The 25868-nt window shown below is 47.7% G+C and overlaps 1 protein-coding gene across 3 annotated transcripts in view; it reads right to left on the bottom strand.

Annotated features, from left to right (window-relative positions):
* LOC135031020 (TATA-binding protein-associated factor 2N-like) overlaps positions 1 to 25868 on the bottom strand; it is a 207229-nt gene that overhangs the window by 116698 nt on the left and 64663 nt on the right. For all 3 annotated transcript variants that reach the window (XM_063953983.1, XM_063953981.1, XM_063953982.1), the window contains exon 5: positions 11227 to 11326. In XM_063953983.1, coding sequence (XP_063810053.1) covers positions 11227 to 11326 — 100 coding nt within the window. The remainder of the gene's footprint in view (positions 1 to 11226; positions 11327 to 25868) is intronic.

Below are 25868 nucleotides of genomic sequence, written 5' to 3'. Positions count from 1 at the left end.
ATATATAAGCATATCGCCAAATTAGTGCCCCCCCTCTCTGTTTTAACCCTGTTTCTGTAGTGCAGTGCAGGGGAGAGCCTGGGAGCCTTCCCTCCAGCCTTTCTGTGAGGGAAAATGGCGCTGTGTGCTGAGGAGATAGGCCCCGCCCCTTTTTCGGCGGCCTCGTCTCCCGATCTTAACGGATTCTGGCAGGGGTTAAATATCTCCATATAGCCTCCGGAGGCTATATGTGAGGTATTTTTAGCCAAAATAGGTATTCATTTGCCTCCCAGGGCGCCCCCCTCCCAGCGCCCTGCACCCTCAGTGACTGCCGTGTGAAGTGTGCTGAGAGGAAAATGGCGCACAGCTGCAGTGCTGTGCGCTACCTTTAGAAGACTGAGGAGTCTTCTGCCGCCGATTCTGGACCTCTTCTTACTTCAGCATCTGCAAGGGGGCCGGCGGCAAGGCTCCGGTGACCATCCAGGCTGTACCTGTGATCGTCCCTCTGGAGCTGATGTCCAGTAGCCAAGAAGCCAATCCATCCTGCACGCAGGCGAGTTCACTTCTTCTCCCCTAAGTCCCTCGTTGCAGTGATCCTGTTGCCAGCAGGACTCACTGTAAAATAAAAAACCTAAGCTAAACTTTCCTAAGCAGCTCTTTAGGAGAGCCACCTAGATTGCACCCTTCTCGGCCGGGCACAAAAATCTAACTGGCTTGGAGGAGGGTCATAGGGGGAGGAGCCAGTGCACACCACCTGATCCTAAAGCTTTACTTTTTGTGCCCTGTCTCCTGCTGAGCCGCTATTCCCCATGGTCCTTTCAGGAACCCCAGCATCCACTAGGACGATAGAGAAATACACACTGAGTTTATCCTGTGAAACATCTATATTAAATGATAAACCTGACACACTTAGCCCCCTCAGGTTATAGAATATAGGAATAGCAATCTGAGTGAGATACACGAAATGGAGGTCACACAGCAGCTATATGTACACACAGTCACATTGTACAACGCAGAAATTATGACATGCAATAAAACTGTACTGGACTAGCAATACAGAGTAGTAATATGTATAGCTATACACTCAATAGATATAACAATGCACAGTAAAGGCTGGATGTATATCACAGGGTACTTGTACTACATAATCCTGATTAAATGCACTCTTAACTAACACGGTCAGCAGACATGTAGAATACTTAAGTGTCCTGTAAAATGCACAGTGCTGACATGCAGGCAGCTTTACAGAGGAGGATTTGCCTAAACAGTCCCAGGATCAGCTCAGCTTGTCCTAATGGCTCCCAAACGCTGGCAGGGCGTGAGGGAGAGAGAGATATGCAGCTCCAGGGCGGGAACATTTACTCTAAATGGCACCCTGGGGCTGGGGGAGGGGCTACAGGTCAAAGCCTTATCCCCCTGCTGGACTTCGCCATGTACTGTGGGCTTATATAAACGGTTTATGAGAGAATACAGACCTGTGCCCTTGCCCTGGTGGTCTAGTGGGGTCCCTGTACTAGCACAGTATCCCCGCAGGCCGCACGGGATCGCGATTTACAGCGGTGTCCACTTACCTCCTCCCTGAGTGCGGCCACACGATCCTGGAGAACAGCGGTCGTGTGTGACTAACATGAAGAAAACTGGAGCCTCCACTAAGTACCCGGCAACCAGGGCGCGGGAGTATACAGTGCCGCTGGGGAAGGTGATGGAGCTGCAGCAGCAGATGTCTGACACAGACTGTGCCTCTGCTGCAGCCCTTGAAGTCTTCATTTTTCTTTTAAAATAAGAATTTACTTACCGATAATTCTATTTCTCGGAGTCCGTAGTGGATGCTGGGGTTCCTGAAAAGACCATGGGGAATAGCGGCTCCGCAGGAGACAGGGCACAAAAAAGTAAAGCTTTTACCAGATCAGGTGGTGTGCACTGGCTCCTCCCCCTATGACCCTCCTCCAGACTCCAGTTAGGTACTGTGCCCGGACGAGCGTACACAATAAGGGAGGCAATTTGAATCCCGGGTAAGACTCATACCAGCCACACCAATCACACCGTACAACTTGTGATCTAAACCCAGTTAACAGTATGATAACAGAAAGAGCCTCTTAAAGATGGCTCCTTAACAATATAACCCGAATTTGTTAACAATAACTATGTACAGTATTGCAGATAATCCGCACTTGGGATGGGCGCCCAGCATCCACTACGGACTCCGAGAAATAGAATTATCGGTAAGTAAATTCTTATTTTCTCTATCGTCCTAAGTGGATGCTGGGGTTCCTGAAAAGACCATGGGGATTATACCAAAGCTCCCAAACGGGCGGGAGAGTGCGGATGACTCTGCAGCACCGAATGAGAGAATTCCAAGTCCTCTTTTGCCAGGGTATCAAATTTGTAGAATTTTACAAACGTGTTTTCCCCCGACCACGTAGCTGCTCGACAGAATTGTAATGCCGAGACCCCTCGGGCAGCCGCCCAAGATGAGCCCACCTTCCTTGTGGAATGGGCCTTAACAGATTTAGGCTGTGGCAGGCCTGCCACAGAATGAGCAAGTTGAATTGTGTTACAAATCCAACGAGCAATCGTCTGCTTAGAAGCAGGGGCACCCAACTTGTTGGGTGCATATAGTATCAACAGCGAGTCAGATTTTCTGACTTCAGCCGTCCTTGAAATGTATATTTTTAAGGCTCTGACAACGTCCAACAACTTGGAGTCCTCCAAGTCGCCAGTGGCCGCAGGCACCACAATAGGTTGGTTCAGGTGAAACGCTGATACCACCTTAGGGAGAAAATGCGGACGAGTCCTCAGTTCTGCCCTATCCGAATGGAAGATTAGATAAGGGCTTTTATAAGATAAAGCCGCCAATTTAGATACTCTCCTGGCGGAAGCCAGGGCCAGTAACATAGTCACTTTCCATGTGAGATATTTAAAATCCACCTTTTTCAATGGTTCAAACCAATGGGATTTGAGGAAATCTAAAACTACATTTAGATCCCACGGTGCCACCGGAGGCACCACAGGAGGCTGTATATGCAGTACTCCTTTAACAAAAGTCTGTACCTCAGGAACGGAGGCCAATTCTTTTTGGAAGAATATTGACAGGGCCGAAATTTGAACCTTAATAGATCTCAATTTGAGACCCATAGACAATCCTGATTGTAGGAAATGTAGGAAACGACCCAGTTGAAATTCCTCCGTCGGAACACTCCGATCCTCGCACCACGCGACATATTTTCGCCAAATGCGGTGATAATGTTTCGCGGTGACTTCCTTCCTTGCCTTAATCAAGGTAGGAATGACTTCTTCTGGAATGCCTTTCCCTTTTAGGATCTGGCGTTCAACCGCCATGCCGTCAAACGCAGCCGCGGTAAGTCTTGAAAGAGACAGGGACCCTGTTGTAGCAGGTCCCTTCTCAGAAGTAGAGGGCACGGGTCGTCCGTGACCAACTCTTGAAGTTCCGGGTACCAAGTCCTTCTTGGCCAATCCGGAGCCACTAGTATTGTTCTTACTCCTCCTCACCGTATAATCTTCAATACCTTTGGTATGAGAGGCAGAGGAGGAAACACATATACTGATTTGTACACCCAAGGTGTTACCAGTGCGTCCACAGCTATTGCCTGTGGATCTCTTGACCTGGCGCAATACTTGTCCAGTTTCTTGTTGAGGCGAGACGCCATCATGTCTACCATTGGTCTTTCCCAACAGTTTATTAGCATGTGGAAGACTTCTGGATGAAGACCCCCCTCTCCCGGGTGAATATCGTGTCTGCTGAGGAAGTCTGCTTCCCAGTTGTCCACGCCCGGGAAGAACACTGCTGACAGTGCTATTACGTGATTCTCCGCCCAGCGAAGAATCTTGGCAGCTTCTGCCATTGCACTCCTGCTTCTTGTGCCGCCCTGTCTGTTTACATGGGCGACCGCCGTGATGTTGTCCGACTGAATCAACACCGGTTTTCCTTGCAGGAGTGGTTCCGCCTGGCTTAGAGCATTTTAGATTGCTCTTAGTACCAGAATGTTTATGTGAAGAGACTTTTCCAGGTTCGTCCATACCCCCTGGAAGTTTCTTCCTTGTGTGACTGCTCCCCAACCTCTCAGGCTGGCGTTCGTGGTCACCAGGATCAAATCCTGTATGCCGAATCTGCGGCCCTCCAATAGATGAGCCTTTTGCAACCACCACAGAAGATATACCCTTGTCCTTGGCGACAGGGTTATTCGCAGGTGCATCTGAGGATGCGACCCTGACCATTTGTCCAACAGATCCCTTTGGAAAATTCTTGCATGGAATCTGCCGAATGGAATTGCTTCGTAAAAAGCCACCATTTTTCCCAGGACTCTTGTGCATTGATGTACAGACACCTTTCCTGGTTTTAGGAGGTTCCTGACAGGTCGGATAACTCCTTGGCTTTTTCCTCGGGAAGAAAAACCTTTTTCTGAACCGTGTCCAGAATCATCCCTAGGAACAGCAGACGTATCGTCGGAAAACAGCTGCGATTCTTGGAATATTTAGAATCCAGTCGTGCCGTCGAAGAACTACTTTAGATAGTGCTCTTCCGACCTCCAACTGTTCTCTGGAACTTGCCCTTTTTAGGTCGTGCAAGTAAGGGATAATTTAGATGCCTTTTTTCTTTGAAGAAACATCTTTTCGGCCATTACCTTGGTAAAAAGGCCCGGGGTGCCGTGGATAATTCAAACGGCATCGTCTGAAACTGATATTGACAGTTCTGTACCACGAACCAGAGGTACCCTTGATGAGAAGGACAAAATTTGGACATGGAGGTAATCCTTGATGTCCAGGGACACCATATAGTCCCCTTTTTTCCGGTTCGCTATCACTGCTCTGAGTGACTTTATCTCGATTTGAACCTTTTATGTAAGTGTTCAAAACATTTTAGATTTAGACTATGTGTCACCAAGCCGTCTGGCTTCAGTACCACAATATAGTGTGGAAAAATAATACCCTTTTCCTTGTCGTAGGAGGGGTACTTTGATTATCACCTGCTGGATATACAGCTTGTGAATTGTTTCCAATGCTGCCTCCCTGTCGGAGGGAGCCGTTGGTAAAGCAGACTTCAGGAACCTGCGAGGAGAAGATGTCTCGACTCTCCAATCTTTACCCCTGGGATAATACTCGTACGATCTAGGGGTCAACTTGCGAGTGATCCCACTGCGCCCTGAGACTCTTGAGACTACCCCCCCACCTTGAGTCCGCTTGCACGGCCCCAGCGTCATGCTGAGGACTTGGCAGACGCGGTGGAGGGCTTCTTTTCCTGGGAAAGGGCTGCCTGCTGCAGTCTACTTCCCTTACCTCTATGTCTGGGCAGATATGACTGGCCTTTTGCCTGCATGCCCTCATGGGAAAGGAAAGATTGAGGCTGAAAAGACGGTGTCTTTTTTAGCTGAGATGTAACTTGGGGTAAAAAAGGTTGGATTTCCCAGCTGTTGCTGTGGTCCCCAGGTCCGATGGACCGACCCCCAAATAACTCCTTCCCTTTATACAGCAATACTTCCATCTGCCGTATGGGATCTGTATCACCTGACCACTGTCGTGTCCCTGACATCTTCTGGGAGATATGGACAACGCACTTATCTTGATGCCAGAGAGCAAATATCCCTCTGTGCATCTCACATACATATATATAGAATGCATCCTATTAAATGCTCTACATGAATAAAATATTTTCAGTCAGGGAATCCGACCAAGCCAACCCAGCACTGCATCTCCAGGCTGATGGCGATCGCTGGTCGCAGTATAACCACCGTATGTGTGTATATACTTTTTAGGATATTTTTCCAGCTTCCTATCAGCTGGCTCCTTGAGGGCGGCCGTATCTGGAGACGGTAACGCCACTTGATAAGCGTGTGAGCGCCTTATCACCCTAAGGGGTGTTTCCCAACGTACCATCACACACTTCATTTTATTTTATCTGATTCAGGAAAAACTACAGGTAGTTTTTTCCACTCCCACATAATACCCTTTCTTGTGGTACTTGTAGTATCAGAAACACGTAACACCTCCTTCATTGCCCTTAACGTGTGGCCCTAATGAGAAATACGTTTGTTTATTCACCGTCGACACTGTATTCAGTGTCCGTGTCTGTGTCGACCGACTGAGGTAAATGGGCGTTTTTAAAACCCCTGACGGTGTTTCTGAGACGCCTGGACCGGTCCTAATAGATTGTCGGCCGTCTCATGTCGTCAACCGACCTTGCAGCGTGTTGACATTCTCACGTAATTCTCTAAATAAGCCATCCATTCCGGTGTCGACTCCCTAGAGAGTGACATCACCATTACAGGCAATTTCTCCGCCTCCTCACCAACATCGTCCTCATACATGTCGACACACACGTGCCGACACAGCACACACACCGGGAATGCTCTGACAGAGGACAGGACCCACTAGCCCTTTGGGGAGACAGAGGGAGAGTCTGCCAGCACACACCAAAAACGCTATAATTATATAGGGACAACCTTATATAAGTGTTTCTCCCTTATAGCATCTTTTATATATATACAATATCGCCAAAATCAGTGCCCCCCCTCTCTGTTTTAACCCTGTTTCTGTAGTGCAGTGCAGGGGAGAGCCTGGGAGCCTTCTCTCCAGCTTTTCTGTGAGAGAAAATGGCGCTGTGTGCTGAGGAGATAGGCCCCGCCCCTTTTACGGCGGGCTCGTCTCCCGCTATTTTTGAAGTTAGGCAGGGGTTAAATATCTCCATATAGCCTCTGTGGGCTATATGTGAGGTATTTTTTGCCTCTAATAAGGTTTTTATTTGCCTCTCAGAGCGCCCCCCCCAGCGCTCTGCACCCTCAGTGACTGTTGTGTGAAGTGTGCTGAGAGGAAAATGGCGCACAGCTGCAGTGCTGTGCGCTACCTTTATGAAGACTCAGGAGTCTTCAGCCGCCGATTTTGGACCTCTTCTCTCTTCAGCGTCTGCAAGGGGGCCGGCGGCGCGGCTCCGGTGACCATCCAGGCTGTACCTGTGATCGTCCCTCTGGAGCTAGTGTCCAGTAGCCAAGCAGCAAATCCACTCTGCACGCAGGTGAGTTCACTACTTCTCCCCTAAGTCCCTCGTTGCAGTGATCCTGTTGCCAGCAGGACTCACTGTAAAGTAAAAAACCTAAGCTAAACTTTCTCTAAGCAGCTCTTTAGGAGAGCCACCTAGATTGCACCCTTCTCGTTCGGGCACAAAATCTAACTGGAGTCTGGAGGAGGGTCATAGGGGGAGGAGCCAGTGCACACCACCTGATCTGGTAAAAGCTTTACTTTTTTGTGCCCTGTCTCCTGCGGAGCCGCTATTCCCCATGGTCTTTTCAGGAACCCCAGCATCCACTTAGGACGATAGAGAAAAGCTTCTTCCCAGGGCTGCTGGAGCAGCCCCCTTGTTGTATGCCTGCTTACTGCATGGCACCAACTACAAAACTGAGCTCCTGTGCACGGAGGCGGGGTTATTGAGGAGGCGGCGCTATGCATTCTGTGAACAGACAAAGCTTTCATTTTTTGGATCATTTGTGAAAAGATACCTTGATAGGAATGTCTTGAGCACGATTTGTGTCTTCGGTACGCTTGTCTTCAGAAATTGGGAGTGAAGTTTTCCCGTATGGTTGAGGCATATGAAGTTTGTGTTTATCTTTGAAAGCTACCTTGATGTGCATGTTTACACCTATCACAGTGTGAGTGGGGTACACCAACCTCTAATTCAGAGGTTCTCAAACTCGGTCCTCGGGGGCACACACAGTGCATGTTTTGCAGGTAACCCAGCAGGTGCACAGGTGTATTAATTACTCAGACACATTTTAAAAGGTCCACAGGTGGAGCTAATTATTTCACTTGCGATTCTGTAAGGAGACCTGCAAAACATGCACTGTGTGTGCCCCCGAGGACAGAGTTTGAGAACCTCTGCTCTAATTGATCAAATAATCACAAAGCGTTTCATTTGTATATTTTTTTTTAAACACAATACTACACATTATATTCTTTCTGCATATGTGAGGAACACTGTTTCAGATATCAGTTAATGTGGTGAACCCTTCAAACATCGTGAAGCTTTCAGAACACCTTCATACACTAACAAGGAACATATTGTATTGAAATCTATATAATAGCCTCTATTAATTAGCGCCCTGGACACATTTATGTTAGTCTTTCTTGTTTTCATTGTTATGCTATAAATGTGGCGACATTTATTTTTCTAGCACGTTAAGTGTAAAAGCTGCTGTTGCGCCATAGGGACAATGACCACACTCTTGTTACATCTGAGGTAATGTGCTGCTCACCTCTTGATGCGGATTCAGAATGAGAGGACCCAGCTTCATCATATGAAGTGTGCTCAGACTCTGAAAACTGTAGACTGAATATGGTGCTCCCCATTTTCAGGTCCCTGGGCCTAACTAATTGTTTTTTTTCTAAAAAGGCAGCAGAGGCCTTAACTAAATCTTGGACTGTATGTGACATAATCCAGGGGAATTGTTGCATGTAAGGGTTTTGTGGGTACCCATACCTGGCAATATAGCTGGTGCCATCTGGTCTGCTACATTGGATAACTTGTGCAAAGGATGCCCAGTACTGCAGGACAAACATGATGCCAATGTAAGTGCTGCCTCTTCACCTATGCCAGTGGTTTCCAAACTTTTTTAAATCACGGCGCCCTAAAATATTAAAACATTTTCATGGCACCCCTAGGCCAAAAAATTCTTATTGAGAAATTTAGAAAGAAATATTACATTAAGTAGATCGCGTTTATATGTCATCCTTAGGGTCCAGTTGTGTGGTGAGGGACAAGATTTGCTTCTGTTTGGCCACATTTTATGACTGGCAGCCACCAGCACTGGTTTTGCCTATTATATTGACCATGAATAATTTGAATTGGTCCTGGACCACCAACCCAGAGCACCCCTGCAAGTGTCCCAAGGCACCCCAGGGAGCCACGGCACACAGTTTGGGAACCTCTGACCTATGCCTTTCTTGGACATAATTTAATCTCACACTACGCATGTGACAGTCGTCACTTTTTTGTTTTAAAGTACAATCAGACCCTACCCTGCTTTGCACCGGTATCCGGTTGATAGATAACGCATGCTAGACAGACATTAGGTCGACAGTGTCAAAAGGTCGACATGAAATTGGTTAACCCAAAAAAAAAATTTTTTATTTTTTTACTTTAACATGTTTTTGGACTATTTCATACCTTCTCTATCCATGTCGGCATAGAGTTTGTTATAAACCTTGTGGCGAGCGCAGCGAGTCACCGAGACCCGCGAGGGTATGCCTTTTTACAATTGGGGGTCCCAGATGACAAAACACTGCACAAACCACAAAAATGCAAAAACATGGTGTCGACCATTCTCATGACCTTTTGACCCTGTTGACCTAATGTCTGTCTAACATATGGTGTCTATCTATTGACTGTCTAACTAGACACTATCCATCTTTTATACCACACCCCTTTGCACACGAGAGAGAGAGAGAATTTAAAGTCAGCAGCCGCAGTAGCAAACAGTCACAAATTGTATTAGTATACACATGAAAAATCTGAACATCTCTCAGTTAACACAATACATTTAAGTAGGTAGGAAAAAAACATCACTGCATTTACGTTATACCGGAGGACTAACGTATTCAGACGCACAGCGATTAATACAGCAGTAAATGTTCACAAATGTTCATTTGCATCAGGCACTTATTAGACTACACAATACCGCTAAGGTAGGTAGGAACTTGTGCTGTATCACCCGCCTCGGGAGAGTGGGTTGCAGGGAGACTTAAACCCCGCTTACGTTTCGACCATGCCACTAACAAACAGCCGCACCAGTGAAAACTGAAACAAACGCGCCAGTGAACACAGCCGCACATCAACTGACTGGGACTATAATGTCTGAGCGTCTCAGACAGAGCGGAACTATTAATTCATGGCAGGAAACTGGTCATGAACTGGGGGAGGTGAAGGGGGACAAACTAGGTGTGCGTCTTAATTCCCATTGCTGACAAACTCCAGGGATCGTGGCCTCTACTAAACCCCAGTGCCTATGATCCCTGAAGTCTAGCGCTGGTGCACCAGAGGTGGACAAGCAAGTCAGTGACTGTCCAGTAGTCTCTGCCCGAGACTGTAAGACTGCGTTACATGCGTATAAAACTTCTAACCGGAAACAGACACCTTACCTTCACCCCGTTCTCCGGCCACAGCCTGGAATAGTCAGTATGGACTTGCTAGTACATCCAGCTGGCACCCGCTGAAACCACAGTGTTTACAACAAGGTAACAGTTATCACGATCCACCGGAATGTTGTTGGAGCGGTTTTTGCCTTTATGCGTTTGAGACGCATAGAAAAGCCGCTCAATAAAAACAAAAAAAACAGACTATATAAAATAAAAGCCTGTCGCTGCAAGAGACAGTCACATAGTTTTTACAGTGGTCCAGGCTCCTGCCGCACCAAACAAAAGACTAAGATTCCCTGAGCCAAGGTTATACGGAGGATGGACAGTTGCATTGTGGGAGCTCAAAAGCGTTTGACCATTTGGACGCCACCTACTATACAAGGTAGATCCTGTGGACCGAGAGAGAGAGAGAGAGAGAGAGAGAGAGAGAGAGAGAGAGAGAGAGAGAGAGAGAGAGAGAGAGAGAGAGAGAGAGAGAGAGAGAGAGAGAGAGAGAGAGAGAGAGAACATATTTTGGACACCCAATCAAGATTAGATGTGTTTGGCAGCTTTGCTGGAGCTGTCAGGAGTGTTAACTACTAATGGGCATCTAAGAAGAGCGAAAATGTAATATACTGAAAGACGCCCACTCGGATACAAACCCAGCAGGGTGCACCCGCCACAACTGAATCTGCCCCAATAGGTGTGAAACTTGAAATCATTGTATAACTCACTAGCTGAATGAGAAAGCTTATTCGTGCTACATAAAATTATATATATACATATATATACACACATATATATATATATATATATATATATACACACATATATATATATATATATATATACATATATATATATATATATATATATATGTGTGTATGTATATATATATATACATACACACATATATATATATATATATATACATACACACATATATATATATATATACATATATATATATATATATATATATATATATATATATGTGTGTATGTATATACATACATACATACATACATACATACATATATATATATATATATATATATATATATATATATATATATATATATATATATATATATATATACACACATACTCTTACACACACATACTTACCCTCCTCTAGAGGACTCGGAACTCTGTTGTGCATAGCTCCCATAAGATTGCTGGCTTTCATAGGGTGCGTTGCTCTGTCCAAGAGAGGATTGCCCATAACCTAGAACACATTGAAAATTGAAATAGGTTTAAAGAACAGCATAAATTTGTTAAGTAAAAATTCTCGGAGTCCATAAGGGATATTGGGGGAATCTAGTACAATGGGTATAGCCTAAGTCCAAAGGAGCCGGTGCACTTTAAATTTCTTCACTGGGTGTGCTGACTCCTCCCCTCTTTGCCCCCTCTCACAGGCAGTTCTAGGTAAAACAGTGCCCGAAGGAGAAAGGACATATGGAGAGAAGGAACATGAAAATAAGAATTTACTTACCGATAATTCTATTTCTCGGAGTCCGTAGTGGATGCTGGGGTTCCTGAAAGGACCATGGGGAACAGCGGCTCCGCAGGAGACAGGGCACAAAAAGTAAAGCTTTAGGATCAGGTGGTGTGCACTGGCTCCTCCCCCTATGACCCTCCTCCAAGCCTCAGTTAGGATACTGTGCCCGGACGAGCGTACACAATAAGGAAGGATTTTGAATCCCGGGTAAGACTCATACCAGCCACACCAATCACACTGTACAACCTGTGATCTGAACCCAGTTAACAGTATGATAACAGCGGAGCCTCTGAAAAGATGGCTCACAACAATAATAACCCGATTTTTGTAACTATGTACAAGTATTGCAGATAATCCGCACTTGGGATGGGCGCCCAGCATCCACTACGGACTCCGAGAAATAGAATTATCGGTAAGTAAATTCTTATTTTCTCTATCGTCCTAGTGGATGCTGGGGTTCCTGAAAGGACCATGGGGATTATACCAAAGCTCCCAAACTGGCGGGAGAGTGCGGATGACTCTGCAGCACCGAATGAGAGAACTCCAGGTCCTCCTTAGCCAGGGTATCAAATTTGTAGGATTTTACAAACGTGTTTGCCCCTGACTAAGTAGCCGCTCGGCAAAGTTGTAAAGCCCAGACCCCTCGGGCAGCCGCCCAAGATGAGCCCACCTTCCTTGTGGAATGGGCATTTACATATTTTGGCTGTGGCAGGCCTGCCACAGAATGTGCAAGCTGAATTGTATTACACATCCAACTAGCAATAGTCTGCTTAGAAGCAAGAGCACCCAGTTTGTTGGGTGCATACAGGATATCAGCAAGTCAGTTTTCCTGACTCCAGCCGTCCTGGAACCTATATTTTCAGGGCCCTGACAACATCTAGCAACTTGGAGTCCTCCAAGTCCCTAGTAGGCGCAAGGCACCACAATAAGCTGGTTCAGGTGAAACACTGACACCACCTTAGGGAGAGAACTGGGGACGAGTCCGCAGCTCTGCCCTGTCCGAATGGACAAACAGATATGGGCTTTTTTGAGAAAAAAACCACCAATTTGACACTCGCCTGGCCCAGGCCAGGGCCAAGAGCATGGTCACTTTTCATGCGAGATGCTTCAAATCCACAGATTTGACTGATTTGAGGAATCCCAGAACTACGTTGAGATCCCAACAGTGCCACTGGAGGCACAAAAGGGGGTTGTATATGCAATACTCCCTTGACAAACTTCTGGACTTCAGGAACTGAAGCCAATTCTTTCTGGAAGAAAATCGACAGGGCCGAAATTTGAACCTTAATGGACCCCAATTTGAGGCCCATAGACACTCCTGTTTGCAGGAAATGCAGGAATCGACCGAGTTGAAATTTCTTCGTGGGGCCTTCCTGGCCTCACACCACGCAACATATTTTCGCCACATGTGGTGATAATGTTGTGCGGTCACCTCCTTCCTGGCTTTGACCAGGGTAGGAATGACCTCTTCCGGAATGCCTTTTTTCCTTAGGATCCGGCGTTCCACCGCCATGCCGTCAAACGCAGCTGCGGTAAGTCTTGGAACAGACATGGTACTTGCTGAAGCAAGTCCCTTCTTAGCGGCAGAGGCCATAAGTCCTCTGTGAGCATCTCTTGAAGTTCCGGGTACCAAGTCCTTCTTGGCCAATCCGGAGCCATGAGTATAGTTCTTACTCCTCTACGTCTTATAATTCTCAGTACCTTAGGTATGAGAAGCAGAGGAGGGAACACATACACCGACTGGTACACCCACGGTGTTACCAGAACGTCCACAGCTATTGCCTGAGGGTCTCTTGACCTGGCGCAATACCTGTCCCGTTTTTTGTTCAGACGGGACGCCATCATGTCCACCTTTGGTATTTCCCAACGGTTCACAATCATGTGGAAAAACTTCCCGATGAAGTTTCCACTCTCCCGGGTGGAGGTCGTGCCTGCTGAGGAAGTCTGCTTCCCAGTTTCCATTCCCGGAATGAAACACTGCTGACAGTGCTATCACATGATTTTCCGCCCAGCGAAAAGTCCTTGCAGTTTTTGCCATTGCCCTCCTGCTTCTTGTGCCGCCCTGTCTGTTTACATGGGCGACTGCCGTGATGTTTTTCCCACTGGATCAATACCGGCTGACCTTGAAGCAGAGGTCTTGCTAAGCTTAGAGCATTATAAAATTACCCTTAGCTCCAGTATATTTATGTGGAGAAAAGTCTCCAGACTTGATCACACTCCCTGGAAATTTTTTCCTTGTGTGACTGCTCCCCAGCCTCTCGGGCTGGCCTCCGTGGTCACCAGCATCCAATCCTGAATGCCGAATCTGCGGCCCTCTAGAAGATGAGCACTCTGTAACCACCACAGGAGAGACACCCTTGTCCTTGGATATAGGGTTATCCGCTGATGCATCTGAAGATGCGATCCGGACCATTTGTCCAGCAGATCCCACTGAAAAGTTCTTGCGTGAAATCTGCCGAATGGAATGGCTTCGTAGGAAGCCACCATTTTTACCAGGACCCTTGTGCAATGATGCACTGACACTTTTCCTGGTTTTAGGAGGTTCCTGACTAGCTCGGATAACTCCCTGGCTTTCTCTTCCGGGAGAAACACCTTTTTCTGGACTGTGTCCAGAATCATCCCTAGGCACAGCAGACGTGTCGTCGGGATCAGCTGCGATTTTGGAATATTTAGAATCCACCCGTGCTGTTGTAGCAGTATCCGAGATAGTGCTACTCCGACCTCCAACTGTTCCCTGGACTTTGCCCTTATCAGGAGATCGTCCAAGTAAGGGATAATTAAGACGCCTTTTCTTCGAAGAAGAATCATCATTTCGGCCATTACCTTGGTAAAGACCCGGGGTGCCGTGGACAATCCAACGGCAGCGTCTGAAACTGATAGTGACAGTTCTGTACCACGAACCTGAAGTACCCTTAGTGAGAAGGGCAAATTTGGGACATGGAGGTAAGCATCCCTGATGTCCCGGGACACTATATAGTCCCCTTCTTCCTGGTTCGTTATCACTGCTCTGAGTGACTCCATCTTGATTTGAACCTTTGTAAGTGTTCAAATTTTTTAGATTTAGAATAGGTCTCACCTAGCCTTCTGGCTTCAGTACCACAATATAGTGTGGAATAATACCCCTTTCCTTGTTGTAGGAGGGGTAATTTGATTATCACCTGCTGGGAATACAGCTTGTGAATTGTTTCCCATACTGCCTCCTTGTCGGAGGGAGACCTTGGTAAAGCAGACTTCAGGAGCCTGCGAGGGGGAAACGTCTCGACATTCCAATCTGTACCCCTGGGATACTACTTGTAGGATCCAGGGGTCCTGTACGGTCCCAGCGTCATGCTGAGAGCTTGGCAGAAGCGGTGGAAGGCTTCTGTTCCTGGGAATGGGCTGCCTGCTGCAGTCTTCTTCCCTTTCCTCTATCCCTGGGCAGATATGACTCTTATAGGGACGAAAGGACTGAGGCTGAAAAGACGGTGTCTTTTTCTGCAGAGATGTGACTTAGGGTAAAAACGGTGGATTTTCCAGCAGTTGCCGTGGCCACCAGGTCCGATGGACCGACCCCAAATAACTCCTCTTCCTTTATACGGCAATACACCTTTGTGCCGTTTGGAATCTGCATCACCTGACCACTGTCGTGTCCATAAACATCTTCTGGCAGATATGGACATCGCACTTACTCTTGATGCCAGAGTGCAAATATCCCTCTGTGCATCTCGTATATATAGAAATGCATCCTTTAAATGCTCTATAGTCAATAAAATACTGTCCCTGTCAAGGGTATCAATATTTTTAGTCAGGGAATCCGACCAAGCCACCCCAGCTCTGCACATCCAGGCTGAGGCGATCGCTGGTCGCAGTATAACACCAGTATGTGTGTATATACTTTTTATGATATTTTCCAGCCTCCTGTCAGCTGGCTCCTTGAGGACGGCCCTATCTATAGACGGTACCGCCACTTGTTTTGATAAGCGTGTGAGCGCCTTATCCACCCTAAGGGGTGTTTCCCACCGCGCCCTAACTTCTGGCGGGAAAGGGTATACCGCCAATAATTTTCTAACAGGGGGAACCCACGCATCATCACACTTCATTTAATTTATCTGATTCAGGAAAAACTACAGGTAGTTTTTTCACATCCCACATAATACCCTCTTTTGTGGTACTTGTAGTATCAGAAATATGTAACACCTCCTTCATTGCCCTTAACAAGTAACGTGTGGCCCTAAAGGGAAATACGTTTGTTTCTTCACCGTCGACACTGAAATCAGTGTCCGTGTCTGTGGACCGACTGAGGTAAAAGGACGTTTTAACGCCCCTGACGGTGTTTGAGACGCCTGGACAGGTACTAATTTGTTTGCCAGCCGTCTCATGTCGCCAACCGACCTTGCAGCGTGTTGACATTATCACGTAATTCCATAAATAAGCCATCCATTCCGGTGTCGACTCCCTAGAGAGTGACATCACCATTACAGGCAATTTGCTCCGCCTCCTCACCAACATCGTCCTCATACATGTCGACACACACGTACCGACATATAGCACACACACACAGGGAATGCTCTGATAGAAGACAGGACCCCACTAGCCCCTTGGGGAGACAGAGGGAGAGTTTGCCAGCACACACCAAAGCGCTATATTTTACAGGGATAGCCTTATAATAAGTGCTCCCTTATAGCTGCTTTTATAAAATCACAATTTCGCCAAATTTTGCCCCCCCTCTCTTGATTTAACCCTGTTTCTGTAGTGCAGGGGAGAGCCTGGGAGCCTTCCTGACCAGCGGAACTGTGTGAGGAAATGGCGCTGTGTGCTGAGGAGATAGGCCCCGTCCCCTTTTCGGCGGGCTCGTCTCCCGCTTAAAAATGGATTCTGGCAGGGGTTAAATATCTCCATATAGCCCCGGAGGCTATATGTGAGGTATTTTTTTGCCAAAAAAAGGATTTTCATTGCTGCCCAGGGCGCCCCCCCCCAGCGCCCTGCACCCTCAGTGACTGCCGTGTGAAGTGTGCTGAGAGCAATGGCGCACAGCTGCAGTGCTGTGCGCTACCTTAAGAAGACTGAGGAGTCTTCTGCCGCCGATTCTGGACCTTCTTCTCTTTTCAGCATCTGCAAGGGGGCCGGCGGCGAGGCTCCGGTGACCATCCAGGCTGTACCTGTGATCGTCCCTCTGGAGCTAATGTCCAGTAGCCAAAGAAGCCAATCCATCCTGCACGCAGGTGAGTTCACTTCTTCTCCCCTAAGTCCCTCGATGCAGTGATCCTGTTGCCAGCAGGACTCACTGTAAAATAAAAAACCTAAGCTAAACTTTTCTAAGCAGCTCTTTAGGAGAGCCACCTAGATTGCACCCTTCTCGGCCGGGCACAAAAACCTAACTGGGGCTTGGAGGAGGGTCATAGGGGGAGGAGCCAGTGCACACCACCTGATCCTAAAGCTTTACTTTTTGTGCCCTGTCTCCTGCGGAGCCGCTGTTCCCCATGGTCCTTTCAGGAACCCCAGCATCCACTAGGACGATAGAGAAAACAAGTGGTGAGATTTTATACCAGCACACCACTAACATAACCAGCAACTGCTAGTAACAGCAACAGCTGAAAAGGTAAACACATAAAAGAGAACCTGCAGAAAATTCAACACTGAGGTGGGCACCCAATATCCCTGATGGACTACGTGAAAAGGATTTACCGGTAGGTAATTAAAATCCTATCTTCTCTAGCATCAATAAGTGATATTGGGGGAATTAGTACGATGGGTACACCCCAAAGCTTCCAGAACAGGCGGGAATGTGCGGAGACTGCTGCAGCACCGCCTGCCCAAACTGGGTATCCTCACTGGCAAGGATATCAAACTTGTAGAACTTCAAAGGTGTTCTTCCCTGACCAGGTGGCAGCTCGGCACAGTTGCAAGGCCGAGACTCCACGGGCAGCCGCCCAGGAAGAGCCCGCAGATTTTGTAGAGTGGGCTTTCAGAAACTTCGGAACTGGTAAGGCTTCCGACACACAGGCCTGTTGGATAGTAAGCCTAAGCCAACGAGAAATGGACTGCTTCAAAGCAGGACAACCCTTTTTCTGTGCATCATAGAGAACGAACAAGGGATCAGTCTTTCTGATCCAAGCCGTTCACTGGACTTAGATGTTAAAGGCTCGCACAGCATCCAACACCTCCGGAGGAGCAAAAGTGTCAGAACTGGACGGAACCACAATAGGTTGATTCAGATGAAACGCAAAGAACCTTCGGCAGAAACTCCTGCCTAGTCCCAAGCTCCGCTCTGTCCTCGTAAAAGACCAAGTATGGACTTTTACACGATAAGGCTCCAATTCTGACACATGCCTAGCAAAAGTCAAAGCCAGTAACATCACTGTTTTCCAGTCATCAGAGGCTCAAACCAGGAAGACACTAGAAATTTCAACACCACATTCAAATCCCAGGGCACCGTAGGTGGCACAAAAGGAGGTTGTATGTGTAGTACCCCTTGCAAGGTGGTCTGAAATTCTGGCAACAGTGCCAATTTCTTCTGGAAAAAAAATGGTGAGTGCTGAAATCTGGACCTTAATGGAACCCAGACGTAAGCCCTTATCCACACCAGCCTGCAGGAAACCTAGGAAATGTCCCAAGTGGAATTCTGCAGGTGACATCTTCTCCAGCTAGGATGATGTTTTGACGTCACAGGTTTCCAGGCCTGAACCATTGTTGCAATAATCTTTTTGGAAAGGCCCTTGCGAGCTAGGATATTCCGCTCAACTTCCATGCCGACAAACGAAGTCACCGTAAGTCCAAGTAGACGAACAGTCTCTGTTGAAGATTATCGCTTCTTAGCGGTAGAGGCCAAGGGTCTTCGACGGACATGTCCAGATGATCCGTGTACCACGCCCTCCGAGACCAATCTGGGGCAATCAATTGCCTGGACACCTTGATTTCTGAATCGCTAGAGCACCCTTGGGAGCAATGGAATCGGAGGAAACAGGCCAGCCTGCAAGGCGACGTCAATGCATCCACTGCCCTCACCTGAGGGTCCCTGTTCGTGAGCAATACCAGTGAAGCTTCTTGTTGAGTCGAGAAGCCATCAAGTCTTTCTGTGGGCAACCCCACCGGTGGATGATCTGCTGGAACACCTGATGGTGGAGCCCCCACTTCTCCAGGTGGAGATGGTGACGACTGATGAAATCAGCTTCCCAGTTGTCCAAACCCGGGATGAAGATTGCGGCCATTGCTCTTGCATTTCTTTCCGCCCAGAGTAGTATCTTTGGCCCCTCTCGCATGCAGGCTCTGCTTTATGTCCCTCCTTGCCGACTGATGTATGCCACTGCTGTGTCGTTGTCCGACTGAACTTAAATCGCGTGATCCCTGAGCAGAGGAGAGACCTGAAGCAGGGCACTGAAGTTCCAGAATATTGATCGGAAGGAGGGCTTTATGGGCTGACCACCTGCCCATGAGATGCGCCCCTTGGATGCGAGAATGGGGAGCTGTCACCAGTCGTGAGAAGGGTCCAATTCTGGATCCCAAAACTCCAGATTTCCAGGAGATTGGAGGACTGCAGCCACCACAAGAGGGAAATCCTGGCCTGAGGCGACAGTCGAATCATCCTGTGCATCTGCAGATGTGATCCGGACCACTTACTCAGGAGAACGAATTGAAATGTTCTGGCATGGAACCTCCCATATTGGATCGCCTCGTATGAGGCAACCATCTTTCCCAGCAATCGTATGCAAAGATAGATGGATGGACACTCAAGAAGGTCGGCGCACCATTCAGACCATCCGAAGTGTTAACGCCCTGTCCTCTGGTAGGAACACCTTTCGTACCACAGTATCCAGCAACATTCCCAGGAAGAGGAGCTGCCTCCAGGTGGGACTTTTGTAAATTGAGGATCCACCCATGGTGGGACAAAAGATGGATAGTGCTGTCGATATGGATCAACAGCAGCTCCTTGGATCTTTCTTTCATCGGAAGATCATCCAGGTAATGGACCACATTGACCCCCTGGACCCAGAGTTGGTTCATGTCTGCCATCACCTTCGTGAATACCCTTGGAGCTGTGGACAGGCAGTTGGGCAGGGCCTGGAACTGGTAATGATCGTCCAGCAGGTCAAACCTGAGGTACGCCTGATGAGGTGGCCAAAATCGGAATATGAAGGTAGACATCCTTGATATCCAGGGAGACCATGAATTCCTGTTCCTCCAGGCCTGCAATCGCTGCTCGCAAGGATTCCATTTTGAACTTGAAACCCTTCTTCATGTAAGGGTTCAAGGATTTGAGTTTCAAAAATAAGATTTTACTTACCGGTAAATCTATTTCTCATAGTCAGTAGTGGATGCTGGGGACTCCGTAAGGACCATGGGGAATAGACGGGCTCCGCAGGAGACAGGGCACTTTAAGAAAGAATTTGGATACTGGTGTGCTCTGGCTCCTCCCTTTATGTCCCTCCTCCAGACCTCAGTTAGAGAAACTGTGCCCGGAAGAGCTGACCGTACAAGGAAAGGATTTTGGAATCCAGGGCAAGACTCATACCAGTCACACCGTATAACTCGTGATAAACTTACCCAGTTAACAGTATGAACAACAACGGAGCATCAGATCAACCCTGACGCAACTAAACATAACCCTTACTTAAGCAATAACTATATACAAGTATTGCCGAAGAAGTCCGCACTTGGGACGGGCGCCCAGCATCCACTACGGACTACGAGAAATAGATTTACCGGTAAGTAAAATCTTATTTTCTCTAACGTCCTAGTGGATGCTGGGGACTCCGTAAGGACCATGGGGATTATACCAAAGCTCCCAAACGGGCGGGAGAGTGCGGATGACTCTGCAGCACCGAATGAGCAAACATGAGGTCCTCCTCAGCCAGGGTATCAAACTTGTAGAACTTTGCAAAGGTGTTTGAACCTGACCAAGTAGCCGCTCGGCAAAGCTGTAATGCAGAGACCCCTCGGGCAGCCGCCCAAGAAGAGCCCACCTTCCTTGTGGAATGGGCCTTAAACTGATTTAGGCAGCGGCAACCCAGCCGCAGAATAAGCCTGCTGAATCGTGTAACAGATCCAGCGAGCAATAGTTTGCTTTGAAGCAGGCGCCCCAAGCTTGTTGGAAGCATCCAGGATAAACAAAGATTCTGTTTTCCTGACCTTAGCCGTTCTGGCTACATAAACCTTCAAAGCCCTGACTACATCCAGTGACTCGGAATCCTCCAAGTCAGTAGTAGCCACAGACACCACAATAGGTTGGTTTATATGAAAGGATGAAACCACTTTTGGCAGAAATTGTGGGCGGGTCCACAATTCTGCTCTATCCGCATGGAAAACCAGAAAAGGGCTTTTGTGTGACAAAGCCGCCAACTCTGACACACGCCTAGCCGAAGCCAAGGCTAATAGCATGACCACCTTCCACGTGAGATATTTTACTTCCACCGTTTTGAGTAGTTCAAACCAGTGTGATTTCAGGAAACTCAACACCACGTTAAGATCCCAAGGTGCCACTGGAGGCACAAAAGGGGGATGAATATGAAGCACTCCCTTTACAAACGTCTGAACTTCAGGCAGAGAAGCCAGTTCTTTTTGAAAGAAAATGGATAAGGCCGAAATCTGAACCTTAATGGAACCCAATTTAAGGCCCAAAGTCACTCCCGACTGTAGGAAGTGAAGGAAAAGGCCCAGCTGGAATTCCTCCGTAGGGGCATTCCTGGCCTCACACCAAGCCACATATTTTCGCCATATACAGTGATAATGTTGAGCCGTCACATCCTTCCTAGCCTCTATCAGCGTAGGAATGACCTCATCCGGAATGCCTTTTTCTGCTAGGATCCGGTGTTCAACCGCCATGCCGTCAAACGCAGCCGCGGTAAGTCTTGGAACAGACAGGGCCCCTGTTGCACAAGTCCTGTCCCAGAGGCAGAGGCCACGGGCCCTCTGAGCATTTCTTGCAGATCTGGATACCAAGTCCTTCTTGGCCAATCCGGAACAAAGAGTATTGTTCTCACTCCTCTTTTCCTTATGATTCTCAGCACCTTGGGTATGAGAGGAAGAGGAGGAAATACATAGACCGACGGGAACACCCACGGTGTCACCAGTGCGTCCACAGCTATCACCTGAGGGCCTCTTGACCTGGCGCAATATCTCTGCAGTATTTTGTTGAGGCGGGATGCCATCATGTCCACACCTGTGGCAGTTCCCACCGACTTGCAATCTGCATGAAGACTTCTTGATGAAGTCCCCACTCTCCCGGGTGGAGGTCGTGCCTGCTGAGGAAGTCTGCTTCCCAGTTGTCCACTCCCGGAATGAACACTGCTGACAGTGCGCTTACGTGATTCTCCGCCCAGCGAAGAATTCTGGTGGCTTCTACCATCGCCGCCCTGCTCCTTGTGCCGCCATGGCGGTTTACATGAGCCACTGCGGTGATATTGTCTGACTGAATCAGAACCGGTTGGTCGCGAAGCAGGGACTCCGCTTGACGTAGGGCGTTGTATATGGCCCTTAGTTACAGGATGTTGATGTGAAGGCAAGTCTCCTGACTTGACCACAGGCCTTGGAAATTTCTTCCCTATGTGACTGCCCCCCACCCTTGGAGGCTTGCATCCGTGGTCACCAGGACCCAGTCCTGAATGCCGAATCTGCGACCTTCGAGAAGGTGAGCACTCTACAGCCACCACAGGAGAGATACCCTGGCCCTGTGGGATAGGGTGATTAACCGATGCATCTGAAGATGTGATCCGGACCACTTGTCCAGTAAGTCCCATTGGAAAATCCTTGTATGGAACCTGCCGAAGGGAATGGCCTCGTATGATGCCACCATCCTTCCCAGGACTCGAGTGCAGTGATGCACTGACACCTGTTTTGGTTTTAATAGATTCCTGACCAGTGTCACGAGCTCCTGAGCTCTCTCTATCGGGAGATAAACCCTTTTCTGGTCTGTGTCTAGGATCATGCCTAGGAGAGGCAGATGAGCTGTAGGAACCAACTGCGACTTTGGAATATATAGAATCCAGCCGTGTTGCCGTTACACTTCCAGAGAAAGTGATACGCTGTTCAGCAGCTGCTCTCTTGATCTCGCTTTTTTGAGGAGATCGTCCAAGTACGTGATAATAGTAACACCTTGCTTCCGCAGGAGCACCATCATTTCCGCCATTACCTTGGTGAATATTCTCGGGGCCGTGGAGAGACCAAACGGCAACGTCTGAAATTGGTAATGACAATCCCGTACCGCAATTCTGAGGTATGCCTGATGGTGGATAAATGGGGACATGAAGGTATGCATCCTTTATGTCCCGGTCACCATAAAATCTCCCCCTTTCAGGCTTGCAATGACCGCTCTTCGCGATTCCATCTTGAACTTGAACCTTTTCAGGTATATGTTCAGGGATTTTAAATTCAATATGGGTCTGACCGAAGAGTCTGGTTTCGGGACTACAACATGGTCGAATAACAACCCCCTCCTTGTTGAAGGAGGGGAACCTTGACCACCACCTGTTGAAGCTAGGGGGGGAAGCCGGCAGGGCCGTCGGCGAGGGGGCATCTTCTCAAAGTCCAGCTTGTATCTCTGAGACACAATATCTATTGCCCAGGGATCTAACAGGGAGTGAACCCACTTGTGGCTGAACTTACGAAGGCGTGCCCCCACCGGGCCTAGCTCCGCCTGTGGAGCCCCAGCGACATGCGGTGGATTTTGTAGAGGCCGGGGAGGACTTCTGTTGCTGGGAACTAGCTGTGTTGTGCAGCTGCTTTCCTCTGCCCCCGCCTCTGGCAAGAAAGGACGCACCTCGGACTTTCTTGTTTCTTTGTTCGAAAGGCTGCATTTGATAATGTCGTGCTTTCCTAGGCTGTGCAAGAATATAAGGCAAAATATCAGAATTACCAGCTATAGCTGTGGAGACCAGGTCCGAGAACCCTTCTCCACACAATCCTCAGCCTCCATATGCCTCTTAAGTCGGCATCATCTGTCCATTGCATATTCTACAGGACACGTCAAGCAGAAATCAACATAGCTTTGACTCCAGGACCCAGTATACTCATGTCTCTTTGGGCATGATAGATATATAGATATATATATATATATATATATATATATATATATATATATATATATATATATATATATTTTACATAATAAAAAAAATTTTATTATATATATATATATATATATGTATATATCTATATATCTATATATGTATATCTATATCTATATCTATATCTCTATATCTATATCTATATCTATATATATATATATATATATATACACACACACATATATACTAGGGTCTCAATCTCTGCTGATAAGGTACCTGTCCACGCTGCCACAGGGCTATAAACCCATGCCGACACAATCGCCGGTCTGAGTAGTGTACCAGAATGTGCACGCTATCTGCAGGATCCCTGAGAATAGCTGTTACGTCAGGGCTACCTTTTGGGCAAACGTGACACTCTAGGGGAAGATCCCCATCCTATCCTGGCCCTAGTGGGGAAAGGATACTGCCTGAGAATTCTTTGTGGGAAACTGCAGTCTGTCTGGAGATTCCCGCTCTTTCATCATGAGAGGAGTGAAATTTACCTCAGCTTTCTTCCCCTTAACATGTGTACCCTTGTGTCAGGGACAGATGAGTCATCAGTGATATGCAAATCATCTTTTATTACAATAATCATATTGAATACTTTTCTGCCATTTTGGCTGTAACTTTGCATTATCGTAGTCGACACTGGAGTCAAACTCCGTGTCGATATCAGTGTCTATTATTTTGGATAGTGAGCATTGAGAGACTGAAGGTCTCTGCGACATAGGGACAGACATGGGTAGATTTCCTGTCTGTGCTCTAATCTTTTGTGCAATAAATTCACCTTAGCACTTAATTACACATATCCAAACCGGTGTCGGCGTTGTCGACGGAGACACCCTCTCACACACATATTTGCTCTATCTCCTCCTTAGGGGAGCCTTTTACCTCAGACATGTCGACACACACGTACCGACACACCACACACTCAGGGAATGCTCATCTGAAGACAACTGCCCCATGAGGCCCTTTGGAGAGACAGAGAGAGAGTATGCCAGCACACACCCTAGCGCGATTAACCCAGGAATAACACAGTAACTTAATGTTAACCCAGTAGCTGCTGTTTATATTGATTTTTGCGCCTAATTATGTGCCCCCCCCCCTCTCTTTTTACCCTCTTCTACCGTGTAACTGCAGGGGAGAGACTGGGGAGCTTCCTCTCAGCGGTGCTGTGGAGAAAAAACATGGCGCTGGTGAGAGCTGAGGAAGAAGCCCCGCCCCCTCGACGGCGGGCTTCTGTCCCGCTTTCATGCACAATTTTGGCGGGGGCTCATACATATATACAGTGCCCAACTGTATATTATGCAAACTTTTGCCAAAGAGGTCTCTAATTGCTGCCCAGGGCGCCCCGATGCCTCTAGTGGCATTTGAGGCACTACAGCCCTTAGATCAAAATCTGTTAGACCGAAAGGACTGCACAGACGGCCCCGTGTAGGAGCGCCTGGGGCCCCAGAGGGGAGAAACGTGGATTTCCCAGCAGTGACTTTGGAAATCCACATATCCAACTCAACCCCAAAGAGCCATTCCCCCCGAAAAGGGGAGGGATTCCACACTGCGCTTTGATTCTGCGTCCGCAATCCACTGACGCAACCACAAAGCCCAGCGCCGACATTGCCATGGCAGAAGTCCTAGCATTAATATTTGCCATCTCCTTGAGCGAGTCACACAGGACACGTGTAGTGTCCTAAATGTGCTTAAGGAGAGTCACTGTAGTGACCAGGGGCATAGTCCCAAAGAGGCCCTCCTGAATCTAAGTCGCTCCCGTATGAATGGCATGCCTTTGCGATACACCGGCTGCCATGTAAATAGATTTTAGCGTAGTCTCCGTTTTCTGGTCTCCAGGATCCTTTATGGTAAAGGAGCCTGGGGTAGGCAGCACCGCCTTTTTAGACAGTCGAGAGACTGAAAAGTCAACCCCTGTGGGTTCCTCCCAAAACTTCCTGCTTTCAGGTGCAGATGGGAAAGTGTGCAAAAACTTTTTGGACACTTGGGGGTAAATTTAAGATAGAATGTTGCCCATAGCAACCAGATTCCAGGTATTATCTTCTAGAAGGTGCTAGATAAATGAGAAGTAGAATCTGATTGGTTGCTATGGGTAACAACCCATCTTAAATAGAACCCACATCTTAGTAAATTAACCCTTCGGAATTTGTCTGGCTTTTTCCAGGCTAACTTGAATAGGTCATCTAACTCTGCAGAATTAGGGAAAGTGACACTAGGCTTGTTTTGTGTAAATAAAAACGACTGCT

Source organism: Pseudophryne corroboree, chromosome 2 (genome assembly GCF_028390025.1).
Source record: "Pseudophryne corroboree isolate aPseCor3 chromosome 2, aPseCor3.hap2, whole genome shotgun sequence".
Taxonomy (NCBI): Eukaryota; Metazoa; Chordata; class Amphibia; order Anura; family Myobatrachidae; genus Pseudophryne; species Pseudophryne corroboree.
The sequence above is the reverse complement of the archived record's forward strand: the minus strand, read 5'-3'. Positions and strand labels throughout refer to the sequence as shown.